Source organism: Pistacia vera, unplaced genomic scaffold (genome assembly GCF_008641045.1).
Source record: "Pistacia vera cultivar Batoury unplaced genomic scaffold, PisVer_v2 Contig155, whole genome shotgun sequence".
Classification (NCBI taxonomy): domain Eukaryota; kingdom Viridiplantae; phylum Streptophyta; class Magnoliopsida; order Sapindales; family Anacardiaceae; genus Pistacia; species Pistacia vera.
In genome coordinates, this window is record NW_022195630.1 from 744224 (window position 1) to 756504 (window position 12281).

Below are 12281 nucleotides of genomic sequence, written 5' to 3' on the forward strand. Positions count from 1 at the left end.
TACCATGCCTTCTACCACTCGGCTCAGTTAGTCAAGCAGGCTCAGCTACACAAGGGTGCGCTTCGCATCCTATCACTCGAATCATTTGGCCAAGTGAAGACGTCTACATAAGCACTTCACATCATTCATCAAGACGGATATCTTCATTCGGCCGAGGGAACGCTTGCTCGACCTGGTATGCCGTCACCTAGCCTAGTTAACCTCCTTTGAAACCAGTTACTCTCCAAGCTAAATATTTCTTAGCTTAGAGAGTAGAGGGCTAACTGTATGGGCCAAAAATCGTTTTGGGCCTTATCAGGCCCAAGCAACAATTTTCTACTACATAAGCCCAAGGCAGCGACCCAATTCTAGTTGAGCCAACATCAGAATTCATGGTATCGGCCAAAACGTGCAGCCCAAATCTAGCATATCTATAGAATAAGCGTCACCAATAGCCCACGTAAGGCCAAGCCCTACAGACCAAGGTAATTGGGACTCTTTCTATTTGGGTTCTATCCTAATTCGCCCAAGATTCTGTATCTTAGGTGAATTAGGACACTTAGTACTAATGAGGCAAGTGAACCAGGATCTTTCCTATTCAATAAACCTCTACCATTATGGATTCAAAGTCCTACTACGATACGAAGATCCTACAACTACTATATAAATAGGGGTCACCCCTTTGTTTAGGCATTCAATCTCAATACCATCCACTTGCACCCAAACTCTTGATCTTAAGAGTTATACACCCATGTCGTGGTTCTAGTCTCTGACTAAACTTTCGATAAACCTTCCTTCCCTTAGCCCTCACTAAATTGACTTATTTGGCCTTACTGACTTAAGTGTCGAAGTGCCTATGGTAGACACCATGCCGGTGTTTACTTAAGTTTCGCACTTGTTTACTTTGTGTGCAAGTACAACAGGTTATCAGTGGCCCCAACCTCACGGGATTAAACCCTACTTCTGCAACTGTAGATTTTAACATCTACAGGTTTTTCCTAATTTCGACTGGAAGAGGGTTAAAACTTGGCTTGAAGTTGTGATTAGCACATTGCAAACTGAAGTAAAACATCTTTGGACGTGCTTTATTATTTTGGCCATAACTTAAGCTATGGACCTCGGATTGGGATGATTCTTAAATGCATACAAATATAATTGAAAGGGCTATAATTCATTTGTTTACAACTTTTCCAGATTCAGATGTTATCATGCTCAATTTTGGCCAAAAATATGTTTGTCACGACAAAGAAAAAGTTTCACTATGGCGAAACTGCGTTAGATATGAAAAAATAAAATGACATGTTTTGGCTTGCTAGAGCTTCATCCTTAAGTGAGAGAGGTATAAATTACCATGAAAAGGAAGGGAAAAGTGTCTTGGTTTGTCATTTGGGAGGCAGCTCTTGGAAGGAGAAGATTATTGAAGATTTGGGCTTCAAATTAGAGAAGATTTCTCCATTTTTGCTTGTTTTTCAATGATGAACCTTGATTCAACTTGTTTTTGTTATTTTATTTTATTTTTGAGTATGAACTAAGTTTTTTAGCTAGGGTTTGACGTAACCTTGATACAATGATTCGAATTTATATTAATTGATTTACTTTGAGTTTTAATTTCATGATTGAGTGTTTATCTCTTTGCTTAATGACTTTTGGATGTTTGGTCACTATTCAAATGTGTGTTGTGCACAATGACACTGAGAATTGATTTGTGATATGTGCCTCTTGGGATAAATACCATAGATTGAGCAAAAACTAGAGATAGATAAAAGCGATCTATGAAATCTAGATAGAATTCCACAAAGTTTAAAAGACCTTGAACTATTAAACTTCAATTTTTGGGTTCGAAAGGTAAATAGGAATAGGGGGGTGGTATAACCTGAGAAGGAGTACCAAACAACTTGGTTTCAATCAAGGAATTAAAACTTGGGTAATAGATTCTATGAATTGGGTTTGCGTATCTAGGTGAAATCAATACCCTAGCGTTTTTTACTACTATTTGATTTGTTTGGATTTTGGGTTTTGTATTTAATTTCATTTTTATCACTTTTTAACTGTTAATTTGTATTTAGTTGTTAAATACCTAGTTAGTAAATATGGATACAGCAAAAAAAGGGTACAGGAATTTTACGGATATGATACGGTAAATGGTGAAAAATACGTTTGTAAAAATTCGGTCATAAAATTCTGATATGAAAAAATTACGGTACGAGTATATACGGGTTTAATACGGCACATTGTCAATAATACGTTTCAAAAAATACGGTAATATCAATCCTAGTTTTAGCACTTTTCATGGGCCATTTGGTTAAAATCTATATAGCATTTCAAATATACGGGTACAACAAAAAAGGGTACGGGAATTTTACGGGTATGATACGGAAAATAGTGAAAAATACGTTTGTAAAAATTAGGCAAAAATTTAGATACGGGAAAAATACGAAAATAATTCACGAATAATACGGCTAGGCTGATAAAATACGGCAATTCGCGAATTATATAGCTGGGCGTATAATTCGCGAATAATTCGCTAATTTACTAACTAGGGTTAAATATTCCATCAATCCAATTTATTGTTGCTTCAATTAGGATTTAAAACTAGAGAAATCGGTACTTAGTAACGCTATTCTCGTGGGAACGATACTCTACTTATCACTTTATTACTTTTTGCGACTAGTGAACTTGCTAAACATACATATGAGATAAACGCATCAAGAATCATATAGAGAAGAGAAAATTTGGGGAAAATTGAACTAACTTTTATTGAATCAATAGTTCTATTATATACAACACAGAAACTCTAGTTAATCAACTGAGCTGTAGTTAACTAACCAAACTAATAACTAAACTAACTAACTAACCAGTAGGCATGGCAATGCCCACAGGAATTCCAAGGACCCGTCCCCACGGGCGCCCCCCCCCCCCCCGCCCCAGTTTTTTCAGGGATAGGGGTGGGGGTGAGGGCATTTTAATCCCCATCCCGGGGATGGTCGGCGGTATAAATATAATATATATATATATATATATATAATATATAAAATTAAAAAAATGTATATATATATACACTTTTCACTAATACCCCTGTATTTCACTTAATTACACAATTATCCTACTTATATAAACCCATATTATGTTTTCATAAGGAGAATCTACGAAAATGCTCAAATTTATGTTTATGTGAAATTAACTATGTATAAACGATTAATTTAAGTGTTTGTGATGTGGAGGAGAATTAACTGTTGTGTTTGGTAATACTCAAATTAATTTAAGTTTATGTAAAATTAACAGGGCGAGGACATGCCTCCAACATTCCCCATGGGGCGGGGAAAGAGAATTTTTGTTATCCCCATAACGGGGATGGGGTAGGAGTAGGGAGTGATTTTGAGAGTGCGTAAGATCCCCAACCCACCCCGCCCCATTGCCATGCCTACTAACCAACAATTAAATTACAACCTGACTTGACTAATATACCCTTATACTTTCAATAATTTGTGGTAGCTTATTTGTACAGAGAAATGAAATTCTCTTATTGTTTATTTAATCAATAATATTACATATATAAAATTAAAATCTTAATTTTGGTTCTTAACTTATGATAATTAATTTAACAATATTTCCTTAATTATAACATGATGAAAAAATGAACCAATTTCCCGACTCAAAGTATCCATTGCTTTAAGATACAAATTTAAGGTCAACTTTATATATGTAACATTACTCTTATTTAATTATTTTTATACTATGTAAGCTAGAGAGTCAGCTTCAAATTTTCTATAAGGTTTATTAATTTGGACGTAAATCAGATTTCCCAAATTTTACAATTGAAAATAAAAGAGGTCTATATTGAAAGCAAGGTTCTGAAAACCGGACCGGACCGTCCGATCGGACCGGTTCGACCGGTGACCGGCGGTATTTCCGGTCCGGAATATGTAAAAAACCGTTAATTGCATTTAAACCGGATTGAACCGCGGTTGGACCGCCAGAATAGTGCCGAATCGCAGTCCAATCGAGGTCCAATCGCGGTTGAATCCCGCTGGATTCTGACACCGATCGAGGGAGAAATCACCGCCATTAGACTTGACGGCATCTCCACTACAAAACCCTGCCATTTTCAGTGGCCGTCGTCCAGCCATCGTCGCTCGTTGTCCACCTAAACTTCACGCGACCGTCAGAGTTCTTTTGTCGATTCCGGCTATTTCCGGCGCCGATGGAACTCCTTGGCACCATCATCAAAGTCGCCGGCACCTACACATCAAAAGCCCCAAGATTCTAGCTTCGATTGGCCGTCGATCGTCGCTGCCGTCACCACTCACCAGAATCTTCGCATGACAAGGGTGTTTTAGATAGATTTCAAACCTTAAGGAAGTATTATAGGGGTGTTTTTGATGAATTTTAAACCTTTAGAGACTAAAAGTAATTTTATAAATTACGGTCCAACCGACCGATCCAACCGGTCAAACCGGTCAAACTGAAAATCGGACCCTTTAACGGGTCATTGTCCGGTCCGATTTTCAGAACATTGATTGAAAGTATGGACGGGGTAATTAAAGAAAAAGCACAAAAGGAGTTATTCATGAACATAAAACACTAGTGTTTCACAGAAAACTCAACCTGAACACACAACAGACTTACACATAACACAACGCCACCCAATGTCATAAGCCAACATGTTTCAACATGATCAATTTTCAAACACTCGTATCAAAACACAACCCCAGCTAGCCGATTTCTCACGCAACTTGAACCTCAATGGTCTTCGGTTTCTTTGGTTCTGGAGGTGGCAATTTCTCCACAGTAATAGTCAAAACGCCGTCCTGAGCCACCGCGGATATCGCATCCATATTAGCATTCTCAGGCAGCGCAAACTTCCTCATAAATTTGCCAACCCTCCTCTCCATCCTCACATATTTTACACCTTCTTTGTTATCTTTCTCTTTGTCACGCTTTCTTTCTCCACTTACCACGAGCACGTTTTCGCCCTCCACCTGCACCTTGATTTCATTTGCCTTGATACCCGGCATGTCAACAACGAATACATAGGAGTTTGGATACTCTACCACATCTGCTGGTGTTGCTGCCATGGCCTTTGCATCGCGAACGTAGGCTCGAGATGGGTTGTTTCTCGACTTTTCAGGCTGATCTTCAGGCAAATCTAGCAGGTCTTCAAGGAGTGAGAAGAAGGGAGAGTTGAAACCTAGGCTCCTCGTATCCATGTTTTTGGAGATTTAGAAATAAGAGTTTTGAATATGCGGTTTTCAAAATTCGTTTGTTTAGATCGCTACGATGAATGTAGCTGGGTTTGAGAGGCTTTTATAGGGCTTAAATGGAGAAGATTAGTGAAATCGCGAGAATTCCTGATTCTTGAAGAAAGTCATAGTGGATAATGATGCTCTGTTCTCTATTCGCTAGAATGATGACGAAGACAGAAGAAAGTTCTAATATACTGTACCTGTTTTTTATAGCCTTATTTTTATTGATCACTGTTTATTAATTAGTTTGATTTTATTGTTACTTTTTTAATTTATCAGCTGATGATAAGCTAGACAGCTCAGAATTTTTTCAAAAAAAAAGGGGGTAACATTAATCCATCAACAAGTTTAATTGGGTTTACAAATATAATAAACAGAAACATGTATTACAAATGGGAAATTTCACCCATAGTCAAGACAGAGTTAGGATTATCACAGAAAGTAAGTTCAAACTAAAATGATATAAGTTTATGATAAAAATGAGGGCTTTAAAACATTTTCACCTTCAAGGTTTGAAATAAGTAATATTTAAAGTCGATCAGTGGTTCTAAAGAGTAACACTATGGGTTCAAATGTAAAGAGATAGTAACAATTTCACCCAAAAACTATTTTTTGTTACTCAAATCCATTGTCTAGTCTACAAAATAGGGTTAAAAGACATAAAAACTATTTTATCTTATCTAAAAATAATGAAATCAATAAAACAATAAAACATAATATAATAAAATAAAAATTATTGTAAAAGGTACTTTTCATTTTTATAATAAAAATGGAAATTGAAAAAGAAAGAATAATGAAAAATGAAAAATTTTAATACATGATTTTTATAAGATAATAATAAAAAATTAAAAATTAAAATTAAGAAAATAATAAATAAAAAAATGTTAAACAGATACCCTTTCCTCCCCAAAACCACCCATGGGCCACCACCCCCGCACTCATCCAGCACCAGATCTCTTCATTCCCACCCCAGGATCCAGCCGCTTTGTTTTTAATATTTTGGCTTCAAATATTATTTCAGTTTTATCACTTTGTTTCTTTTGTTTTAATTGTGATGCAGGGTTTATTTTCTGTTAATAACCAATTTTGCCCCTTAATTTAACAAACTGGGCTAATATCTGTTAGATTTTTGGTAAAATTGTAACTATATTATAATATTTGAATTTGCAATATCACTTTTTTGAACTTTTGAGTGTAACAGTTATTTATCCTCATATATATATATATGTGTGTGTGTGTGTGTGTGTGTGTGTGTGTGTGTGTGTGATGTAGCAAAATATAAATAGTTGAGTGAATGTAAGAAACCAACTCATTAATTAATATATTAGAGCATCTCCAAATGACTTTTTATATGATCCAAACTCAGTTTGACTCAAATTTCTCTCTCTATCTTAATTTTAAATAATAAATTATAAGTTTTTATGTATTTTATTTATAATTTATCTCTTCTATTAAGTTTTTTTTTTAAAAAAAAAAACACTTTCTCTCTCATAAAATTTAAAGAGCGTATTAGATTTGAATAAAAATTTTGTTCTTTATATTTAAAAATCAATAAAAATGTTCTTTATTTACATAAAAGATACTCTTTAAAATAAACAATATCATTAGAGATGCTTTTAGTGAAAGGATAATCTCATATTATTTCAAATATTTTCATGCTCTACACCCACAAACTCAAAGACTAATCATATAATAAATCACATAACTCAAAGTAACATATCCCTATCACATATATATATATATATATATATATATATATATATATATATATATATATATATATAGTATATATCTTGACATTACATCCTAAAATATTATACATTTTGCTAGAAAGTTAAAAAGGTAACATTCAAGTTAAATGTATTATTATTTGATAGTAAAACAATTCGAACTGTAACACTCAAATTAAACCAACTAACCACGTGGCTAAAGGCAATTAGTAAATCACATCATACCATTAATTATATAATGCAAAACAAATAAAATATGAAAAAGATATTTAATCTAAAAATTTGAAAATTTGTGCAAAATTATTTTATATTGTAATAATATAAAATATTCTATATTTAGAATGATATTGTTGGTCTTGGTCTCCCACTTTTTATTTTATTATCATCTTATAAAATAATTAACTTGGACAAATTAAAGATGGTAAGTACAATAAAATATGTAATTTTTACAGAGTCCCTAATTTTCATTCTAAATCATAGAATATTTGCACAAGGACTCCTACAAAGAGTCTTTGCACAAACTATAAAGTGATGTGGCAGCAGCCACACTACTAGTTTGTGAAAAGAATAAGAAGATTGATGTGAAACTAATGGTGTGACAACTGCCACATCACTAGCATTTCCCATATTTGGATGCAATCTAATTACTTGGAATCATTTCCTTCAAGATTGACCAAGAAATTCAAAACTAGTCAAATGGGAGTAATGTGAACAATTAATGTTTTGTTACATTTCAAAAGTACTTAAAAAACATAAAATAAGTTATTTTACAACTTATAATAAGCACTTTTTCAGCTTATTAAGTTGTTGAAATTTCCAAAATATTATCATATATTTGACTTGATTTATTTTTATATATTAAAACTGTTTTTTTAGTAAATTAACACTAGAAAACTCTTTTATATTTTCCTAACTAAACAACTAACAATTCTTTTATAAAAACTATATTTGCATAAGCTCTAATACAAAAAACTCTTTTTCTATAAGCTTTGCTCATATAAGTCATACCAAACAGAGCTTTTATCTTTTTCTCCATATGCAATTTCCCCTCTAGAAATTGATATTTGTGGAACTCTCGTAAATCTAAATTGCTTTCTCGACAAATTTACAAATTTATTCTTACTTGATAATGTGCGGACTAATGAAAAAAATAATAATAATTGGATCAATTTTTTGATTCATTGAGCCGATAAGCTTGTTAAACTCCTTTGCACCCTATTAGGCTTTCTCCACAAATATGACCATCAACAAGCTTTAATGAAATTGAGCTGTTAAGTGGTATTTTTATTAAGTTTTAGAATGTCTCAGTTTTTTTAATTGTTTCTAATTAAAATAAATGACCCTTCCTTTATTATTTGTTGACCTTATATATAGTTATAAAAAATTCTAGTCCCAATTTGGGATAGTTATAAATAAGAATAAACTTCACATTGTAATAAGTTATAATTTTTCTAATTCTCGCCTTAAGAAAAGTTGCTTCTATATAGTAATAATTATCTGTATATTACAAAAAATAAAATATATTATGTTACATTAAAGGTTTAAGATGAAATAAAATATTTATCTAATGTTGTTTGCTATAATGATTTATGCTTTAGAGTTGTTACCACATTTTTTACCTTGCAAGTACATAATAACTCGCAAGCATGGACACCTTCTTATTTAAGCAAAAATATTTTTAGCTTCTCAAGCATGTTTAGAATTTCATGGCACGAAACTTTTTGTATTTCTGTACTATCATTCTCAAGATTATTTTCTTTTTCTTCTTGTCTAATTGCAGTAATAATTTCTTCTTTGGTTAATGCATAAATGATTTGTTGTTCATTTGAATGATCGAGGAAGACATTAATATTCATTCAATTAGTGTAATGAAGTTGTCGAATTTGATCACTCAATTCTGTAATAACTCTTTTATTCTCCTCATCTACTTCTTTTGTAACTTGCATTTCATTGACATTGGAGATCCTAATTTTGCAGTGCTTAAAACAATTGGTAATTGTTTGTGGCTTCACATCAATTGACCATGCATTAAATGCATTTATAGTTCCATCAATGACACTTTGCCGGTTCCAAGACACGATTTTCTATCCGTTTCAAAAGTGGACAATTGAAGCGCTGAATTGAAATCCTAATACTATAATACTAAAACATGAATTATAAAATAAACTACACTTCCATTAAGTTATAGCCTCCTCATAGTAGTAAAATTAGTTAGGTCTACTATTATGACTATAAAGAGATTATATATATATATATATATAATCTCTTATTAATTCTTACAGTCGAACAAGCTTTTTATAATATTAATTTTATGCACAAAAAAGAATTGTGTATGAGTTTCTGTCACAAGCAATAATAAATTCGTTCCGTGTTTAGGGAATCACCAACAATAATCATATAGAAATGATGGATCACCGACCACCATCTCTTTTTTTCCATTTTTAATTTTTTTTTTCTTTTCAGTGGATTGAGATTGTTGATGCTTGATTTTGACACCAACTATTCACGCGTGTGAAGTGCTAAGCGGACTTAGAAATCACACATGGTATGGAAGTATAAAAAAAGAGGTATTGAACAGGTAACACTTTTTAAGTGGTTCGGATGCTCTAAGGCGAATCATATGTCCACTGTGATTATATTGATGGGTGAGTACAATCAGGTCGCACTCTGCGAGCTGGATTACAATAGAGTAAATAAATGTAGAGAGAGAGAGAGAGAGAGAGAGAGTATATGTTTTGATCGATGGGTGAGCCAATCCCATAAGATAGAGGAAAGCCCTCTATTTATAGTTGGAGGATTCAAGCTGGTAATCATGATTCTGCGTGCGGGCAAGTATGGTACAATTCCTAACCCGCTTCTCATTGGTTGTCTGCACGATAGATATCCTTAAATCGCGTAGGGCTTCAGCAGGTGGACAACTCCTAACCACTCATAAGTATGTCGTTCACCTGCCTCACTAACGATGGCCTTACCCCTTTCATCCTTGCGGGACGTGGCTGCATCTAGATGGCAGAAAACCTTTCGGAATTCTGATTGGTCTTTGCTGATTTAAGCTCACGTCAGCCCTGATTTTTGGGCATAACAGAAGCCCCCCAGTTTTTAAGGTTTAAGGATTGAACCTTGAGAACTTCATGATTATGCCGCGACTCAACTTGTCCCAGATGACACTTGATCGAGCTGATCGAGCTGTATGGATCCTTGAGAACTACACTAGCGACTTGATGTGGTTTTTTCTCTAATAGGTTCAATGACCTAACTCAGATCACAATCAGTGCCATAGCAACATGCCTTGAGTCTTGACCATAACTCGCGACTTGAGAAGACTCATCACATCTTTTATCAAAGGCAATGAGTCACATTGATTTGAAGTTGATGCGTGACGAAGAGTGTTTATTCGAACGACCTCTTCAGATGTTATCCGTTGCGCGTAACAGTTCACCTAACTAATAAAATAACCTTTATTTTGATAAGCTTGTCTATTACGCAATAAGTGTCAGCCATGCACATTTAATGCGAGCCATACTGAAACGACATTCTCCTTTAGGGCATTAAATGCGAATATGGGTGCATTTAATGTGGATGAGGGTAATCGTGCCATCGTTTGGTTGCTTTAATGGGAGGAAACGTCGATTGGGGCTCACAAGGCATGGGGGTTACACTTCTCGCGGATTAACGAGACGTGGTCATAATTTATGGCGAGAAACGTATCCCGCCCAAACGTCGCTTGCTTAGGAAACCAATCGTCGCTTTCCCCCTATAAAACCCCGAATTTGCTTCAGACTTTTGCCACAGAACTTGCATTCTCAAAAAGAAAAACGAAGCTCTTGCAAAGTCAGCCCGTCTTTTTCCATTAATGCGTATCATCCGTTACGACAGAAAGCTCTTCCCCCGCCGCCAAGAGGTAAGGAGGGTTTCTCCCTCGTTTTTTTTCATTATTCGATTGGTTTGTTCGACTTTCGTAGTAATGGTGGGTATGGGCTATTTGGTAAGCTCTTGCAGTGCGTATCCCAGGATAGTGGTGAGGAGAGGGGTTTAGTTTTTCTAAAAGGCGAGAACTTAGGGGACGAATCCTTGGGGGTTCACCCCCAAAGGTTTTTTAAGGTTTTAAGAGGATGCATTAGGGTTTTCTTTGCTCTTCTACGTCATCGTATGGAACACTGTACGAAGAACAAGCTTTTCTTTTCCTTTTATTATTATTTTTTTTTTATGTTGCCCTTTTTTCAGACCTTAAGAGCAATGGACGCCTCAGAGACCAGGGCAGCCGAGGGCACGAGCTCGCAGGCGCTAGCCACCCCAATGGGTCCCGTGCCAGAGACCTTATCAGTGATGACCCGAGAGGAGATACATAAGGCAGTGGACCAGTACGCGCTTAGCGTGAATGTCTATCAGCACAGAACTCGTACGGCTTGGAACCCCCTAGAGGGAAAGGCCGCGATCTCGGAAACGATCTTTAAATGTGGGGCACTGATACCTTTTCATCCCTTCGTTAGGTCGATCCTTAACCACTTTGAGGTCGCACCAATGCAATTGACGTCTAATGCATATATGATAGTTATTGTGTTAGTAAACGGTCCCATACACGCAGCGGAAACAAAAACAAATAATTCAGTGATCGTTTACATGAGCCAAGATCAAGGGTATAATTTTACAATTTATATTAAATAAAATCTGCAGAAAAATAAATCTGAGTTTAAAGAAAAACAAACGCACGTTGAAGGCTTCTCCAAATTTGTCAACGAATGTTTTGCAACCAATCCAAGTGTAGGATCGAACCCACGTAGTCCACACGAAGACAATCTCAAAAGAACCAAAGAGGGATTTGCTAGATCCTCTTTGGCTTCAAGATTAAGAAGAAAGCAAATCAATTGAATTGATTTTAAGCCAAAAAGTGTTACTGCCGTGGGAGTGAAAGAGAGGGGCTGTGTGTTTTCAAAGAAAAATTCTATTAATTAATTAATTAACACACACACTTTACTTTTTATAGTTAATCAATTTGCCCTAATCCTATACGGAATACGTTTGGGCTCCAACTCAAACGCCCCATGTTGCCAAACACTCCCAATTTAATATTTTATTTTTCCATCATTATCTCAATTAAAATCAATATATATATATATATATATATATATATATATATAGATATTATATATATATATATATATATATATATATATATATATATATATAGATATATATATATTATATATATATATATATCTCTAAACATTAACCATATGATAATATAATATTTAAATATGTGTGAACACACGTTTAAACGTAATTTCACTATTAATTTTCTAACAAATTAAATAAAGGCTACACCTCAGCA

General features: G+C 34.6%; 1 protein-coding gene across 1 annotated transcript; it reads right to left on the reverse strand.

The window, feature by feature from the left end:
* Positions 1 to 4386: 4386 nt before the first annotated feature.
* LOC116124760 (17.1 kDa class II heat shock protein-like) lies at positions 4387 to 5368 on the reverse strand. The gene has a single exon (XM_031410498.1). The coding sequence runs from the start codon at positions 5184 to 5186 to the stop codon at positions 4704 to 4706; it is 483 nt and encodes a 160-aa protein (XP_031266358.1). The 5' UTR covers positions 5187 to 5368; the 3' UTR covers positions 4387 to 4703.
* Between the last annotated feature and the right edge of the window lie 6913 nt (positions 5369 to 12281).

Excerpts from the sequence above, each read along its gene's own strand:
- LOC116124760 (XM_031410498.1), bottom strand. The coding sequence starts at position 5,186 with ATGGATACGAGGAGCCTAGGTTTCAACTCTCCCTTCTTCTCACTCCTT.